Here is a 19,315-nt window from a genome sequence, read left to right as displayed (position 1 = left end):
TTTCTGGTTTGATTGAGTTTTCTGACAATAACAAATAGTCCAGCTGCCGGCTTCTGCATGCCAATATGGCGCAGTTTCGATTTGAACTGTTGCATGCCGGGAGAAGGGACATCAACTCCCGGAGCTCTATTGAATGAGCCAGGAAGGTCGTGCTCTCTTCTAAGGCTCACTAGTGCTAGACTTCCTCCGGTAGCCACACTTTGTTACTACAACGGCTAAATTGCAATGAAGTTTAAGATGCATAACGGGAAAAATACTGACAAGCAATTCGAATGTAAGCAATAATGAACCCGTTTCTTATTATTCATTAAATCATACATACTGGTAAACACAGTAAACAGTAATTAGAACCTTTTAACTCATCACATACTCCCCCTCACAGTTAGATGTTGTCCTCAACATCCTAGGGTGTCTCTATAAGTGGAAATAAACACAAACAAGTGGAACAAAGTTCTGACAAAATTAGACTGGCGAACAATACAATCTTTACAGTCACGACTTGTCACCAGTAGGAATATTCAAAAAGAAAAATTCAAGTTTCCATACAAATAAACTGGCTACAGCGTTTTCTATGGGGCCTACATTCAAGTTCATAATGTCCTTAAGTCAAATGCCTGACATCAGTACAAACTCATTGTTTTCCGTTACACCCGCGTTTTGTGGTAAATGTCCATACATTTGTCTTATATCACAGCCCATACACAAAAGATGCTGATTGCCATATTGCTGTGGGTGCATCCAGGCTGGGGGTCTCACATAAGGGGAGAGTGCAGCAAGACTGTAGCATGACGGAGAACCAAGTTTGTCATACCTCAATGTCTTTGGGGGCCGACGCAGTCTTTGTGGTCACTGCAATCTTATTTCCGTTTCACAGTCAGAAGTACGCGGAGCCATTGGTGCCTCTACTTGATCATCAGGTAAGTTTTCAATCTGAATGTGTTGAGTGTCGGGATGCAGTTCATCTTCCCACTCAGACTGGTGAGGACCCACTACATAGTCCAGTGGTTCTGATTCAGGTGTATCTGGTGCGGCTCCAATTGGATCATCTGTAGATTGAATAGGCTGAGTTGATGAGAGAAACAGAGAATGAATGAGATAGTAACCATCTTCATCATCGTCATCCTCCAATTCCTCCCTGGCTTCCTCCTTTGCTGTAGTTTTTTTCTTAGATTTTGCAGGTGTGGGCATCCTACCTTCCAATGGTAGGTGATCACAAGGCAAGATGTGATTCCTGTGAAGTATCCTAGCTCTGCCTTTCCCACTTTCTGGTCTCAGTTCATACACAGGGATATCGTTTCCCACCTGTCGAACAACTGTGTATATGCTGTCCTCCCAGTAATTCCTGAGTTTTCCAGGACCACCATGAGGAGTCAAATTTCTCACTAACACCCGGTCACCTGGGGACAACACCGAGCTCCTCACTTTAGTGTCGTAGATCCTTTTGTTTCTTTGAGCAGCTTTCTGTGCGTTTTCCTTTGCAATCGTGTAAGCCTGTTGCATTCCCTGCTTCCACTGTTCAACATAAGCATGGTGATCATGACTTCCTGTTTCTGTTGGTAAGCTGAACAACACATCAATAGGCAGTCTTGGGGAGCGGCCGAATAACAGGTAAAATGGTGAAAAGCCTGTCACCTCTGTGTGTGTACAGTTATAGGCAAAGACAAGCTTATTCAAAGAGTCTTTCCAGTTTGTCTTGTCTTTCTCAGTGAGGGTCTTGAGCATCTGAATCAATGTCTGATTAAACCGCTCGACTTGGCCATTCCCCTGAGGGTGGTATGGTGATGTTTTTGATCCTGCCATGCTGCAGTATTTGGAGAGTTGACTGAAAAGTTGATTCTCAAACTCCCCACCTTGGTCGTGGTGGATACGTGCTGGAAACCCAAACTTCAGGGCATAGTCATTGAAAATCTTGTCTGCTACTGTTTTTCCAGATTTTGATGTGGTGGGGTAGGCCTGGGCGAATCGTGTAAAATGATCTACAATCACTAGTATGTATTCATAACCACCTTTACACCTCTCTAGGTGTAGAAAATCCACTGACACAAGTTCAAAAGGCTGTGCGGTAACAATGTTCGAAAGAGGAGCTCTTGTTTCTCTGCTAGGTTTCTTTTGTTTCAAACATGTACATTTCATCACATACTGTTCTATTTCATGTTGCATGTAGGGCCAGAAAAATCGATCTCTGATCAAGCTTGTTGTCCTTTCAGTACCCTGATGTCCCATTTGGTCATGCAGCTCGGTTAGGACCTGTGCTTTGTGTTGTTCTGGAAGAACTAACTGCTTCCTGCAGGCTGTCTTTCTCCTTTGTCTTCTATCCGAAGGATCTATTTTATTTCCCTCTGCTGATACTATTCTTCAAAGATAGCGGATTTCAGCTAGCCTGGCAAGCCAGACTAAATAAATGTATTTAGTCTGGCCACGCTCCATTGACGGCTCTCGGTTGTGGGGCAGGTTCTACCGTTGTCTTTCAAATGATCTCTGCATTCCACTGGACAATGAATGTGACATACTCTTGTTTCACTCTGTTGCATCATCCCACCCACCAGGCATATAGAGTGCCCTGACTGGCCCACAAAGCGGATAAAGCTCTGTGATTTGTTCACTAAGCAGATAGAGCACTATGATTGGTCCACCATTATGGACCAGTCACAGCTCTTTAAGTGTTGGAAACCGCTCTAGAGAGCTGTGATTGGCTAGCCAGAGTCCTGGTAGGAGCTGCGGAGGTTCCAATGGAGCATGCCTAGACCATTCTTTGCAAAGCAAGAATTTGGTCTAGTTCACTAGGCTAGATTTCAGCCTTAAACAGCTCACATTTGCTGGGTTTTAGTTTTATTCCATGTTGTCTGAGTCTTAGCAAAACTTTTCGACCATTACTGGCATGACTTTCAAATGTTTTACTGAACACGAGTGTATCATCCAAATATGGGATGCCTATTTTGTCACGAAGCTCTTCAAGGCACTCTTCCATGCAGCGTTGGAAGGCTGCTGGTGCATTCATTAGCCCAAATGAGATCCTGTTCCATTCATATAACCCCCAGGGGGTGACAAAAGCGGTCAAATGTTTACTGTCTTTTGCCACAAACCCCTGGTGGTATGCCTTTCCCTGGTCAAGCAGAGAGAACATGGTGTTTCCATTAAGACCATCCATAAGATCCTAAACTCTCGGGATTGGCTGTCGATCAGGGTGTGTTTTTCGATTTAGTTCCCTATAGTCAATGCAAAGACGCATCGAACCACACTTTTTCCTGACACAAACAACAGGCGAGGCATAGGACGAGTACGATTTCTCAATCCATCCATGCACAATCAGATCAGTCAAATAGTCCTTCATTTCATCATATAGTGGTTTAGGGACTGACATGTAAGTACGGGCGACCGGTTCTGAATCTTTTAGCTCAATTTTTAACTGAAGCTTCTCTATACACCCAATGTCATTGTCAGATCGAGAGAAAGAATCTGACTCTTCTTTAACATATCACATACAATCTGTCTTTGAGCCTCAGTCAGGTGACTGAGATCAATAGGAGGCTCCCACGGTTCTGTAGAAGCTTCCCGGTCCTCACTATTGTGAGTCTGGATATGATTTACGCACGCGGGTAGCTGCGAGTCATTTCCTGTGTTGACTGGATACACAGATATGACTGGCTGTGCAGTGCCGATAACTACTCTTTTTGTTAACATGATGTCGCGATCTGTGGGGTTTTGTACACTAAGAACAATATTAGGCTGAACACCTTTCCGTACCTTAAGCAGAGTGTCACAAAACTGGAGCCCCTCTGGCCACACTGGGTTCCCATCAGGTTCAAACACCAACATAGTGCCCCTCTTTTGCTGCATTGTTGTTCATTTCCGCCTGACCATTAGTAATAATGCGTTCAATAACATAAAAGCCAATAATGGGGCGGGAAAGTTGGCTGCCTTTCATAACAAGCACTGGGACATAAAACTCTTGCGGACCAGCTGCTAGTTTAAACAACACTTCTACCCATCCTACGTATGGCTTCTCTGTGCCGTTGGCAGCCTCCACTTGTAGATCACCTGGGTTAACAATTTCTGCTATGTCGCTGAGTTTAACATCTGGAATGTTCTCAGCTTTCCATGCTTCATCAACTGCACAAACTTGCGACCCAGTATCCCAGAGCGCTTCTGTTTTCTTTTGTTGTAGGTAGAAGCTAATGAAACACTTCTTTCCCACCAGGTCGACTACTGTAGTGTCTTTCTTTGAGATACTACTTTTCTTTTTCCCTGTTGTTGTTTAGCATGGTTGTGTCTTTTTAAGGGTTGTTGTGGGTGGCTTACAGGTCTCTCTGTGTTCTGGCCAATGACTTTCCTGGCATTCTTTGGAACAGTAGAGCACCACTTTGCACAGTGAACACTGTCCAAATCTTTTTTCTCCTTCCGTTCCTCCACAACTGGCACATTTTAGGGACCTCTTGGTGTGTATGGTCACTCCCTGTCCCGCGGGGGCAACCCTCCCTCGTTTAAAGGATACTCCCTTGTAGTAGCATGCATGCCTCTGTTTCCTCTGCAGCCAGCTTGGAAATGTTCACTACTTCCACACCTGTAGCATTGTTGGCAGAAGTTTTCTCCTTGCTCCTGGCATGTATAGCACCTCGGTCTGGCACGTGGCACCGGGTATCGTTGTGGTGCAAATCTTTGTTGAAACTGGGCAGTTCCTCTCATCAATCCTGGATCAGCTGGACCTTGGTATTCCTGTAGAGGCCCTCTCTGATGATGAGGAACCGTTGCACCCTCTCTGGTCCAGGTGGTAAACTGTGGGTGAGTATTTGATGTGTGATAGGGATAACATACTCTGGTCCTTGGCACACTGCAGGTTGCGAATTATTTTTCTCTTCTTTGTTGTGGATGGATTCTCTGATCTGTGCAACCTCAGTTTTGAGGTCCTTTAGCAAAAGCATATCTGCTTTAATTTCTTTCAGGTCTGACAGCAAATCGGTGGGGAGTGTAGTAACATTTTGATCTTCCACAGGTTTCCTCTTACTACCTGTGTCACTGGACTGGACTGCATGCACAGCAGTACATCTCTGTGTTGTGGCTCTCTTCTTATCCTGTCTTTCTTTATCATTAGCACAGGCGATATTTAGAACTTCAAGGAGTAGCTCATCTGAGGTGTTTGGTTTCAACAAAAGTGGTTGGAGATCAGTCTTTATGCAGTCACTTTGAAGGCCAGTGAGAACTGTGCGCATAAACATACTTTGTACCAATGCCAGATCATACTTAAGACCAGATTCAGCCTCTTGGGAAGCAAACAATATTCTTTGTTGCAGATCCATTGCTCTAATAACAAAGTTCTGTGGTGTTTCTCTGCTGTTCTGCACTTCTGTGGTAAGCTGTTTGTATAACTCAGTTGCACTTTTCTCTTCATAATGTGAACGAAGGATTCTCCTAAGAGTGGGAAGGGACAGATCACTCTTTCCTTCCAAGTAGCTGTGCAGCTGTAGACCAGGAACTATTGCCCTTATAACAGCATCCACTATCTCTGACTCGTGGTAACCTTTGCTGAGACCATTCTCTATTTGGCGGGCCAAGCTGGAAAATGTTAATCTGTCCTTTTGGCCGGGGTCACCAATTTGTCCTGAGATCTTGAAGTCTTTCCTCCATGAGCCGTTGTTTATATAGGCAGGAGCAGCCTGGACCAATCCGGTTTCAGTGTCCTTTAATTTTTTATTGGCCAACATATGCATTTCAGCTTTTCTGTTGAACTACGAGTTTTAGTTGTTCTAGTTCTTTGCTCAATTTCTCCTGTTCGTCATCTTCCTTCTCTGGTGTGCTTTTTTGAAACATCTTCCTGCACTGTTTTTATCATGTCCAATAATTCCAATAGTACTGACATTCCTGCATCTTCTAGCTGGCTCAGTTTGTCACTTTCAAAATGCTTGCTGATCAGTGAAACAATAAAATTACGACATTTCCCTATGAGGTTTTCATCATTTGTTCCAGAAATGTCAAGAGAATTACATATTTTGATCAGTTGGTCGCTGGTAAATTGGAAGAGGGCTCCTTTAATTTCAAACTGTAGACTTTCCACTTCTGAATCCATTTTTCGTTTTTTTTTTTTTTTGTTTGTTTGTTTTGTTTTGTTTTCCAAAGTGGTGAAGTGCGCTGAAGATTAGTGTTTTAGCCAGTTACCGCAGAGCTGATGCTTCCTAGTAGCTTTCTTTTTTTTAGCACCTCAGAATGCACAGTCCTCTTGGTTTGGCGTCACCTTGCTTGCAGCTCCACCCTCCACTACCCGGGTTGTTAATGGGATGGTTTATGTGGGGTGTTCTCCTACACCGTAGGATTCCAGCCTCGCAACCACCATCCCAGCGGTGCCTCCAAATGTAGATCCCCTGAAAAGGGGAGTGAATGATAAAAGAAACACGGACACGTTATTCCCTCTTCTCAAACGTGTATTGAATGAGCCAGGAAGGTCGTGCTCTCTTCTAAGGCTCACTAGCGCTAGACTCCCTCCGGTGGCCACACTTCATTACTACATTGACTAAATTGCAATGAAGTTTAACCCCGGCTTTCCACAGGAGCCGTCAGCAGCACGTTACTGCTGCAGCACGTCATAGCTGCTGATAGGAACCGCTGTGGTCAACAGAACCTTTTCCACTGGAGCCGTCAGCAGCGAGAGTCGGCCGCGTCTCAGGAGCAGCATGTCGCGGCCCTTACGCGCCGGCAGTGATGCCGGTAAAGCGTTGCTTAGTAACACGTTACTCTGAATATGACCACTTTTTTAGTAACGACTAATCTAACGCATTACTATTTCCATAACAGTAGTCAGATTAAAGTTACTTTTCCAAACCACTGTGCGTTATTATTTTTTTAATCAAAATTATACGTGTCGTGACCTCGTGACTCGTGAAACGTCACATAAACGGCAGGTCACGTTTTCCGCTCACAAGCAGCTAGCGACGTAAAAAATTGTAAACAACAATGGAGGGAGAGAGATGTGCGTTCTTTAGCTGGAAATATGGTCACTATTTTGAGTTTCTGTCAGCTAAAGATTTCAATATTAAGGTTCGTTGTACACTCTGTGTTGGCGAAAAAGTGTTATCTACCTTCAAAAACACGACGTCAAACTTAAAGAAACATTTGGAGTCGCAGCACGGCACAGTCAAACTCACAGAGAGAGTCCCACCAAGGGGTCCGAAGCAGAGAGCCGTGACTTCCGCAGGTCCTACATCCCCCAAACAACAAAAGTTGGACTTTGGTGCAAAACCAGTAAGTGATGAAGAATTGAAGAAGTTGGTCGCGCAGTATATTGTAGAAGAAATGCTACCTATAAACACTGTTGACTCGCCCTCGTTTCGTGCCATAATAAAAAAGATCCCTACTTCTGTTAATGCCGAGCTGCCTCACCGAACGACTTTTACTTCTTACTTGGAGAAGGAGTTTACAGAAATGGAGAGAAATTTGAAGGCCGCACTTAATGAGATTGACTTTGTTTCAACTACCGCGGATATTTGGACTGCTAACAACAGAAGCTACATGGGAGTAACGCTCCACTGGATCAGTAGAACCACATTAGAGCGCCACAAGGTTGCATTAGCATGTAGGCGAATTCGTGGTAGACACACGTATGATGTCAATGGTACAGAAATCGAAAACATTCACTCCTCTTATGGATTACTCAACAAAGTAGTTGCAACAGTTACTGATAATGGATCCAACTTTGTTAAGGCGTTTCAAGTTTATCATCATGTCACGGAGTCCGATGATGAGACGGAGGAGGAAGAGTCCACCCCGAAAGACGATGATGTCACTTTTTCAGATCTGTCAGAAATCCTCTCACCTGAGAATGAAAGTGATGGTCAGCTGTCTCTTTCCCCGCACCGCAGGTGTGCTTCGCACACCATCAACATAATTTGCACACGTGATGTGGAGAAACATTTAACAACCAATGCAGAGAGCAGGGCTGTGTATAGGAGCAGCACAGCAAAATGCACAGCTCTTTGGACCAAATCAAGTAGATCTACACTTGCATCAGAAACCGTGGAAGAAATCAGCAAAAGAAAGCTCCTAATACCAACATCCACAAGGTGGAATTCCTTTTTTGATGCTGTAAAGAGAATTGCAGAAATCCCCATGGGTGAGCTGAATACTCTGTGCACAAAGCTAGGACTAAAGTGCTTCAAAGATCAAGAATACCAGTTCCTGCATGAGTACTGCATGGTCATGAAACCTCTGACTGCAGCATTGGACATTTTACAAGGCGACTGTCCATATGGAACTTTACTACCAACACTTGAAGTTCTGATGCAGAAGACCCAGGCTGTGAAGGATGACCTCTCCAGGATGACTGCAGGCCTTCCAGATGCCATTGTACAGGTATGCTCCATCTTGAAATTAGTCAAATGTATTGCTTCATACAATTCACAAACATGGAACAGAATATTAATTATCATTGAAAAATAAGATTAAAACAATTAAAATGTTTACAAGTCACCTAAAACAAAATAAATCCATAATACTGATCTCATATTAGGCATTGTTTGCAAATAATTCAATAACATAATACATTTTAGGCATAAAAATATCGATTATGTTTTTAGGCTATTCAGATTCGTTTCGCCGGTGTGCTGGACGACAAAGATGCCCTCCTCGCAGCTGCCAGTTGTCCAAAATTCAAACTCCGATGGCTGAGAGATGCAGGAAGGAGGGAGCAAGTAAAACAGCTTCTGACAGCAGAGTGTTGCACCACTGCTCCTCTGGCAAACAACCCTGCCAGTGTACCCAGAGCTACTACATCTAGCAGCCAAGGTGAGATGGACTTTTTCACTTTTGAGGCAGAGCCAGAGGAGGAGACCTATTCTGCAGAAAAAGAAGTCATGGACTACCTGATGTCAGGCTACGACCTTCAGATTCTGCATAAGTTTCCAAGCATAAAGACAATCTTTTTAAAGTATAATGCTCCAACCCCATCAAGTGCTCCTGTGGAGCGGCTTTTTAGTCTGGGGGGTTTGGTGCTCACGCCAAAAAGAAGTCGACTTTCTGACAAAAGGTTTGAGAAGCTTCTGTTAATGAGGTACAACCACTGGTTTACTCACCCCACTCTACTGTTTCCCCCATAACATGTGATGACAACATGTACTGAAAAAAAGAGAATAGGGAATCCAATTTAAAGAACTATTTACAAGTAATTGAATTAAATTTATCAAAGTCACTTAATAAATTTATTAAAGTTTTCAAGTTGATCAACTTAAATCAATTACTTGCAAGGAAGTAAGGCAATTTAAGTTGGACCTGCATTCTCTTTTTTTTCATAAGATTACTCCAAAGTTACAAAAGCGGACAATAGTGCTTACATGTGGATGGTATAAGAAGCATCTTAAGGCAAGTCAAGAAAGACTCTTTGTTTGTTTTTTATAAAAAGCTTTCATGTGAAATGAAGTCAAGAAAGACTCCTTTTTTTTAAAGTATTTATGTTAAATAAAGTCAAAGACTTTCTTTATTTTCATACAAACAAGTATTTCTGTCAGGAAAAAAGTTTTAAGTTCAACTTCAAATGTCAGGAGATATATTGTTGACGTTACTGTTAAAATACGCTTCCAATAAAGTGAGTATTGGCAAAACCGGTTGAAGTTTTTATGTTGAGGCAGTGGGGAGTGTTATTGGCAGCTTCTGAAAGTAACCAATAAAATAACTAGTAATCTAACTTAGTTACTTTAAAAATAAAGTAATCAGTAAAGTAACAAAGTTACTTTTGAAAGGAGTAATCAGTAGTCTGTAATATATTACTTTGTCAAAGTAACTGTGGCAACACTGCGCGCCGGTTCTATTTTCTACACGCGACGCCTCTGAAACGGGTCAAGTTCGACATTGTTGGGGAAGGAAACACAGGAAATCGGACGCGGAAATGGAGAGAAGCTCCCGAGATTTTCAGAATAAAGAACGTACTGCCTTCCGGTTGCTTTACTTTAAAAAAGGTTACTAACTGTGCGGCCCCGTGAGAAGTTATCACCTAGCTAGCGGTCTCCTTTGTTCTTCAGGTCCGTATTGACGATTATAAAACGGACAGAACATAAAACACAAACCATGCTGTAATTTTCTCCTGCTTGTTGTTGTGTTTACTGACGAAGTCACTCGTGTGACTTCGTGCTCTGTCGGTGACAGCTGCTCCCCTGCTGCTTCGCGTCTTGTGGGAAGGGCCAAGCAGCAGCTTACGCGAGCAAGACGTGCTGCTGCAGTAACGTGCTGCTGACGGCTCCCGTGGAAACCCAGGGTAAGATGCATAACGGAAAAAGTACTGACAAGCAATGCAAATGTAAACAATAATTAACCTGTTTCTTATTATTCATTAAATCACACATACTGGTAAACACAGTAAACAGTAATTAGAACATTTTAACCCATCACATTTATACTTTTTTAAAATCAAACAAACGTACCAGAAATTTGGATTTAAAAAGCATAAAATGTTAGTTACAAGTAGATCCTAGCATATACTGATTGTTAGCATTAGCGATAGCATTATTATCATGAGCTAATGAATAAAATAACACAACTCACTTCTTACCTGAGCAAAAACAAGACAACAGTCATTTAAAGCTTCTCCGGATCACTAAAGGTGAACCAACCTGAAATTCAACAGCTGCAGGCTTCCAGGTGTGTAAAAGGCTTTCATTTGGTTTGCAGTGAGATGTGAGGAAGGCAGCACACAATAATTTGTTGCCAATCGCTTCAGCGCTGGGTAAATCATCCACAGTGTATGAAAAGTGCCACTTTTAAAACTACGTGGGTCATAACTTAAAAGAAGATGTATTTTTTGTGATATCGCATCAGTGCCAGCTCATTTAAAGCCTTAGTAAAGTTACTTTCATCCATCGCGCCGTGTTGTATCTCTGTGTTTCGTTGCGTAGCAGAACACTTCCTGTCCCTCATTTGCGTTTTGTGCGGCTGCAGACGTCACATGAGTGAAACCCAGCAATTCAGATCCATCCATCTTCCATCAACTCTAAACAGCTTCCCTGACCCTGCTGAAGAAAGCGTCCCCACATCATGATTCTGCCACCTCAGTGTTTGATAGTGGTTATGGTGACGAGCAGTGGAACTGGTCTGACCACACCACCTGCTTCCACATGTCTGCTGTCTACCCTACATGGATCGTGCCAAACTGCAAACAGGACTTTTTATGCATTTCTGTTCACAACAGCATTCTTCCATATAGATCAGATTTGTGGAGGACACAACTCACAGTCTTCCTGTGGACAGATTGTCCTACCAGAGCTGTGGATTTCTGCAGCTTCTCCAGAGTGACCGTGGTCCTTTTAGGAAGTTTTTCTGACCAGAGCTCTCCTTGCTCCTCAGTTTAGGTGAAAATAAGGGTTCAAGGGTTGCCACCACGACAGGCACCGACAACCCTGCAGCCACGACTCCTGTCAGCCGCCTTGACAATAGAAGCACGGAACATGGCCCACTCAGACTCAATGTCCCCTGCTTCCCTCTGGACATGTTTGTAATTCTGTCTGAGGTGGGAATTGAAACTCCGTTTGACAGGAGACTCTGCCAGATGTTCCCAGCAGACCCTCTGTTACAAGCCAATTTACCGGGCTAGCTCCACTCTTCTAGATTTTATTAATATCTCAGGGTTTGACTTGTAATCGATGTAGTCAATGCCAGCTACCAACAAACACTCTTACTCTGTAGAGAGTTGATCAGCAATCACCACAAACCCAGAGCTTCTAATTCTGACCAAAATTAGTTCAAGCAGACAAAGAGGAGGCGCAAACACACCTACAAACACCCCCAGTCCATGAAGCTTATGTACACTTCAGGTTAAGACCCTTGCCAGCTGTTCCTTTAATGCTGAGGAGACAACTGACTTTACCTGTAGCCTAGGATGGAGGAAATACTTATATCAATTACACATAGGGATGGCATTTACAACCAGCATCTCACCGTTGCTTGGTTACCGACAGGAGGAGACCCCACTCGTACATCCTTTTTTCGTTCCACGAATCCGAGGAACTAGGTTTTATGTCACAAAGATGAAAAAAGAATAATGATCCAAACGAAACCCCGACAAAGCAGGTTAAAAGGTGAAACAGCTCTTTGCCAATAAACCAAGTTGTAGCAAAGTTGAGCTGAATAAGCTCTCCAAAAATGACACTAGGTCAGATTATCACAGACAAAAAGCTCAAAGCAAAAGTCTCCTTCTTTCCATCTCTCTACCTCACACACTCTTCCCATCAAAGGCCTACTCTCCTAAAAACTCTCAAAATCCTTTCTCCAAAAAGCTCATCTTTTGAACAGACCCAATATCTTCCTTTTATTCATTCTGTCCCCCTTCCTCACAGTCATTTCTTTGTTTGCTGCTTCAGACTTCAGACTTCCTGGTCACGTGTTCCTCTTCTTCTTGTTACTGCTCCAACGGCCCCAAAGAGACCATAAATCTTGGATGTCATGATGTCACCTTTTCTTCTCCCAGTCTTCATCCGTTCACTTGTTTCTTCTTCTCAGTGCCTCCTGCAGGCTTTCCTCTCTTCTCCTTTGGGATTACATCACCTCCTCTCATAGCCATTGGTAAGTAGGGGGGGGGGGATGTGGCATGATTACCCCTTCCTTTTCTTCTGTCCAGGATCAAATGGTCATCTCCAACATTAGCTGGACAAGATGTCTTATTTATATGTTTACAGCATCTTGACCAACTCCACAGAGGATAAAAGATATACATGCTTACTCTCAACATCTGTTCAGGTCAAAACAGGTTATATCCACAACATGAATCATTTGACCATATCAACAGAGTCAAGGTACATCACTAATTTATGACATCACAGTTCATGGGGCTATAAGGCTGCCTGGACACACACACACACACACACACACACACACACACACACACACACACACACAAACATGATAAGAGAAGGTAACAGGCCTTTAGCTTGGTTTCACACACACACGGATACACCTTGTAGAGCCTAGAATTGATTTCACATAATGAGACATAATCCAGACTTAATTCCATACATTAACAAGTCTGATTATACTCCATACAACACCCTCACAATGCGTTTAGGCCTGCCAGGACTGACCAGCTTCCTCTCCCACTATTGATGCCAACTCACCACCAGGTAGTGGTCAGTTGATGGCTCCACGCCTCTCGTCACCCAAGTGTCCAAGACATGCGGCCACCGATCATATGAGACAACAACAAAGTCGATCATTGAGGAATCAGCTCCTCTGAGACCATGGTCTTGAGACAGAAAAGGGTAGAATGCCTTCTCCAGGTCAGGGATGAGGTCCTGCCTCAAGTGGAGGAGTTTAAGTATCTTAGCGTGAGATGGACAGACAGATGGGTGCTGCATCTGCAGTGATGCTGGCGATCTGTCATGGTGAAGAGAGAGCTGAGGCTGAAGGCGAAGCTCTCGATTTACCGGTCGATCTCCAGCCTGTATACAGACACTTATGCAGAGAACCAGCTGTGAGACTCACAATGAGAAGATGCTTTGAGGGATAGTTTTGGCTGGACTGTGTGGGAGGAGCTGTGTTCTCCTCGTGGAGAAGGCATCAAACTTGCGGGGACAGAGTTTTTTTGAATCCATGAATCCATTTCCTTCCACTTCACAATCATGTGCTGATTTGTGTTGTTCTGTCAGAGAATCTCTAGAACATTTGTGTGTGTGTGTGTGTGTGTGTGTGTGTGTGTGTGTGTGTGTGTGTGTGTGTGTGTGTGTGTGTTTGGTGGGGGGGTTTCCTGTCTGATCTCCAGGGACATGTTCAGATGAGATGAAGGTCTAATGAGTCCTTCCTCTTCATTCCTGTTTGTTGTTTGATGAAGTGCAGAAATAGAAAAAATAGTTCATATTTGTGGAGCAGTTTGTGTTCTGTGTGCGCGCGTGTGTGTGCGTGTGTGTGCGTGTGCGTGTGTGTGTGTGTGTGTGTGTGTGTGTGTGTGTGTGTGTGTGTGTGTGTGTGTGTGTGTGTGTGTGTGAGAAAGAGTCCTCTGTTAAAGTTCAAACCCTAAAAACATCTTCTTTTAAAGGTCTTTTAAATTAAACAAAGAAAGCATCTATCCATTTAGCCCTCCATCCATCCCTTCATCAATTCAAGTTTATTTATAAAGCACCAAATCAGGACCCTCATCGGTGAGGGGAGAATGGGCAGCAGAGGGCGACAAAGTGACGCCAGCGTCAGCTCTGAGGACGTTTTGCAGTCGGCAAACGGAACTGTCAGCAGCGTAAAAAAAACTTTTCTGTGTTATAACATAGAACTAAAAATGGAATTAGAAACTGGACACAGTAAGAACTTACCAAAGGACCAGAGTCGTCTCATGGACCTTCACACAGTAAATATCCTAATACAGGTCAGTTCATTAAGCCAGTTAGTAACAATTTTCCTTTATAAGGAACCCAGCAGGTTGCATCGAGTCACTGACTAGTGTCAGAGTCTTTACAGCAATCCTCATACTAAGCAAGCATGCAGTGACAGTGGAGAGGAAAACTCGCTTTTAACAGGAAGAAACCTCCAGAGGATCCTGGCTCAGTATAAGCAGCCATCCACCATGAGTCACTGGGGATGGAGAAGACAGAGCAGACACACACACATACACACACACACACACACACACACACACACAAACAACATATATACCATGTAGTGTTTCTATGGCTACATTGTGATTTCTTGGTTATATTTAGTAAAATAAAAACTTTGTTCTCTAAGTGAATCTACAATTAATTCAACAGATGAACTAGTGGTGGCACATTCTATGATTAATCAAATTAACATATTATCAGGAGAGGGAGAATGTTAAGTGGTTAGCAGTAGTGTGCTAGCCGATGGCCCCCACCATGAGTAGCGGTACAAGAGCCTAGTCTTAAAAGTAGACAAGGTGTCTGCCTCGTGGATTAAAGCTGGAAGCTGCTTCCACTGGAGAGGAACCTGATAACTAAAAGATCTGCCTCTCGTCTATTTTTAGGCATTGTAGGAACCACCAGTAAACCTGCAGTCTTGTCTTAATTTAAAAGAAGAAAGTTTAGAGTCATCCAATTTTTTATGTCTTCAAGACAAGCCTGTAATGTAACTAACCGATTAGGTTAATCAGGGTTAATGGATAGATATAACTGAGTATCGTCAGCATAACAGTGGAAGTTTATTCCATGCTGTCAAATGATTTTACCAAGTGGAAGCATATATGTAGTAAAAAGAATTGGTCCAAGCACTGAACCCTGTGGTACTCCACAAGTATCCCTGGACTGGAGTATGAAGACGATTTGTCATGTACATTTACAAAATGAAATCTATCAGACAGGTAGGATTTAAACCAGCCTAGCGCTGTTCCTTTGATCCCTACAACATGTTCAAGTCTTTCTAAAAGAACATTGTGATCAACTGTGTCAAAGGCAGCACTGAGATCTAACAAGACTAGAACAGACACAAGATTCTTATCTGAGGCCATGAGAATATCATTTGTAACTTAAACGAATGCAGCTTCAGTGCTGTGATACTCTCTAAAACCAGACTGAAATTCTTCAAACAGATCATTAGTGTTTAGATGCTCACATACTGTATACTTGGATGGCCACTATTTTCTCCAGGACTTTGGATAAAAATCCTTGAGCATGAGGAAAACCGCTACCCCCAATGTGCCCCGAGAGGAAACTAGTGGGCCAATGAGGTAGAGGGTAAGGAGCGGGAAAAAAAACTTCAACTCCAATCAGAGGACAGAAAAGATCAGCCACAGGCCACGCCTCCAGAGTGCCTAAACTCCCAACAGCCGAGCGAGCTGAATCAGAAACCGAGCGTGCAGAAAGGCTGCCGCGCGCGCATTGAGGCTGCCGCATGTTTTCCTCTGCCGTGTGCTCATTGGCCAACGCGCGCATGCAAGTTTGTCACTTGTGCACATCCTTGTGCGATCACAGACACAGTTTGCTCTCTCTCAGTGTACAAATGACCTCTCGCCAAGTATATTTTCACCCGAGAGGTTCTAACTTCCACGCGCGAGTCACGTTCGCATGCGCAATGTGGACCCTTGCATGCGGAATATGCGTGCACGGGTTTTGGCACTCATCTGATGCCATAATTTTCCTTCACCTGCCACCAGGAGGTGCTTTAGCAGAAAGTAAAACAGGTGGAAGTCAAAAGTGGAAATCGAAGAAAGTGCTCATTTTAATTTAGCACATGCAAGCAGCCGGCAAGACGAAGAGTTTGTTTCAAATCCATACCCCCTCATCATGGTAACTACAAGTATGAGTTCATATGATGCCGCATTTAAGTTGAAGGCCATCGATCTGGCAGTAAAGGAGGGAAACAGTGCTGCCGCACGTAAGCTTGGCATGAATGAATCCATGGTTCGGCGCTGGAGACGGCAGCGGGAAGAACTCATTCAAGCCAGCTTCACCCGGGGATGATGACAGCAACACGGACAGCGACACTGGCATTGCCACAGAAAAGGTATGTGACGAAGCTCTTCTGAGGCTGTTCAACTCCGGCACTGAAGAAGAGGACTTTAATGGCTTTAGTGCGCAGGAGGAAGATGAGAGCGAATGACTTCTTCTGGTAGGCAAGTGTGTTTTATTTACTAACCAGGCATGTTTTGTGTGCAGTTTTTATTTTCTAATCATCCAGGGCTTATTAATGCTGTGTCAGCGCTGTTCTTCTCTTCTAAACATGCAAATTACCGGTAATAACGTGTCAGTGCTGTTTTTATTTTATAACCATCCAGAAATACGAATGCTATCAGTGCTGTTTTCTTTTCTAAACTTGCAGGCACGTTCACTCGTGTTTAAAATTTATTTTGTTGAATTAAAACAACAACGATAAACCTCCATGTAGCGTCTTTCTGTCTAATTATCTTGTGTTATGGTCATACATGCGCTGTGCGCTGGAGACCTGCATGTGGCAGCTGCGCCGCGGCTTGTATTTGAGTGCGGCGTGTGTGTGTAGAAAACCTTTTTTTTTGTTGGTGCGGCTTATACTGAGGTGGGTTCTATAGAGCTCCGGACCCCACGTGACTCTCAGTTAGTAGACGCCATATTGGCAGGTAAAAGAAGCTAAACAAACACGGATCTAACCATGAACGGGATTGGCTTGGATTTTACTTCGTCGGAGTTTACTTCACACTTTAAAACCGAAGAAATCGTTTTATATAGTCAGAAATTAAATAGACTAAACATCTCCGACCCTTACCGTGCCCCTGGGATACTTTTTAAAAATGCCAGAAGCTGTCAGAGCGGACCTCTTACCGGACCTGGCCGGGGAACTCCTTGGGATTTACCCGGAGGAGCTGGCTCAGGTGGCTGGGGAGAGGGAAGTCTGGGCCTCTCGACGCTACTGCTCCCGCAACCTGACTCCGGATACGCGGATGAAAATGGATGGACAAATAACAGATTTACACGTAAGTAGTTTAAATAGAGTGCTGTGCTGTTTGAATGTATAAACTGAACGCCAACAGAAATCACTAGTCTGATTTTTTTTCCGTGAATAAAATAGATATGTCAGGCAGGAGCGTCTCAGGATCTGTCTGAGATCGGTCTCGGTGAGACATATAATAGCAATCCAAAGTGCTTTTTATGTGTGATCTGACAACTGATCAACCATTGCTTAAAAATTAAATACTGCTTAGCCGGTTAATTGCTGTGATCATAAAACACGTAAACGGCAGCACGCAAAAATCACGAGGCAACGTTTTACGTGACGTTTACTTGCTGCTATGAGTAATAAGACGGAAAAAGCCACGCCAAAATAAGTTTAGGAAGCCCACTAAGAATCGTAATAAAAGCATTTAAAATAAACACCATACACAGTTGAGGAAACGTTGGTTTAAATACCTGATATGAAGTGGTCGCTGCATAAGCGAAAACCTTTACTCTCGGGATCTCACAGTTTCATTTTAGCCCGGTCACTAGCGCGTTTTATTACAATGATCCATCGTTTGCGGCGCTCCGGATCTTGGGGAATCCTGTAGATGGCTCATTCCTAATGTCGTCCGTGTCTGTTCTGCATCCTGGGGCACAACAGGAATCTACCATATTTCCTGTCTGATTGAGTTTTCTGACAATAACAAATAGTCCAGCTGCCGGCTTCTACCTGCCAAGATGGCGCCGTTTCGATTTGAACTGTTGCATGCTGGGAGAAATGACGTCAACTCCCGGAGCTCTATAGTCCAGAAATTATGGCTGTTCCAGGGTTAGGGTTAGGGTCAAAAATACACCGTATGAACTAAGAGAACTAATGTTAGGAGTCAAAGTTGTTCAGTAGAAGGAATAAAACTGTAGAAAACTTAGACATCAAAATCAGGGCATGCAGCACAGTTAAATCTTTCAAAATGATGATGTTTAATTACTATGACTGTGAGTGATCCAGTGTATTTCAGAGATGTGAACCAAAATGTTATGTTTTATATACACTTGAAAGAGTTTATAGTCATAGAAACTGTTTATATGAATATTATTAATTGACTCAAGTTAAGACTACTGGTGGTTTTTATTTTGATTGTTTTTTAATGTATTACATTTTTGTATTAGCTGATTTATTTTTGTGTCATTCATTATTATCATTATTATTTCAATTTAAATTATTTTTCATACTTTTTTCCTATCATTCTAAGTATAAAATTGATTTTGTAAATAGGGTAGGCATAAAAAGCTAGGCTTCAGCCTACACCTTTTGGATATTCTACTTGTAATCCTTTTATTATTGTCTTTTTTCCTTTTCTTATCTTTAAAATAACCAAACAATGTTGATTGACTGAGTAACCAAAGGAAATGCTTCTTTAAATAATTTGGTTGGGATTAGATCCAAAATGCAAGTTGAAGGTTTAGATGAAGCTAATATTTTTGATAACTCTGAAAGCTCAACTGGATCAAAACGGTTCAAGCACAGATGAGGTTCTACAGTTACCTCAGATGCTGCCTCACTTACCAAGGAAGAGGAAATCATATTAGGGAGTATGCTAATGATTTTGTTTCTAATAGAATTAATTTTACTTGTGAAAAATCCCATTAAGTCGTTGCTGCTGAGGGCTAAGGGAATAGATGGCTCAGAGCTATGACTCTGTGTAAGTTTGGCAACTGTACTGAAAAGAAATTTAGGATTATTCTTATTCTCCTCACTTAGCGATGAAAAATAAGCAGCTCTAGCTTGTCGTAGCTTATTTTTATAAAGCACAAGACTATTTTTCCAGGATAGGTAGGCCTCCTCATGGTGCGTAGAGCGCCATGTTCTCTCCAATTTCCTAGAGTTTTGTTTTGAAGTTCGTAAAAGAGAATTAAACCAGGGAACCAACTTCCTGTCCCTAATTACCTTCTTTTTTAAAGGGGCGTCAAACATTCTTCCATCCCTCCCTCCATCACCTCTAATC

General features: G+C 42.9%; 1 protein-coding gene across 1 annotated transcript; it reads left to right on the top strand.

Annotated features, from left to right (window-relative positions):
* The first annotated feature begins 6,901 nt into the window (after nt 1–6,901).
* Nucleotides 6,902–9,104, top strand: LOC139070543 (uncharacterized). The gene is made up of 2 exons (XM_070552988.1): nt 6,902–8,337; nt 8,562–9,104. Exons 1-2 carry the CDS (start codon nt 6,943–6,945, stop codon nt 9,078–9,080), a joined length of 1,914 nt encoding a protein of 637 aa, XP_070409089.1. The 5' UTR covers nt 6,902–6,942; the 3' UTR covers nt 9,081–9,104.
* Nucleotides 9,105–19,315: the final 10,211 nt, after the last annotated feature.

Source organism: Nothobranchius furzeri, chromosome 7 (assembly GCF_043380555.1).
Source record: "Nothobranchius furzeri strain GRZ-AD chromosome 7, NfurGRZ-RIMD1, whole genome shotgun sequence".
NCBI classification, from domain to species: Eukaryota; Metazoa; Chordata; class Actinopteri; order Cyprinodontiformes; family Nothobranchiidae; genus Nothobranchius; species Nothobranchius furzeri.
This window is presented reverse-complemented; position numbering and strand designations above follow the sequence as displayed.

Excerpts from the sequence above, each read along its gene's own strand:
- LOC139070543 (XM_070552988.1), top strand. The coding sequence starts at position 6,943 with ATGGAGGGAGAGAGATGTGCGTTCTTTAGCTGGAAATATGGTCACTAT. Across the intron at positions 8,338-8,561 it reads TTCCAGATGCCATTGTACAG|GCTATTCAGATTCGTTTCGC; the intron begins GTATGCTCCATC and ends TTATGTTTTTAG.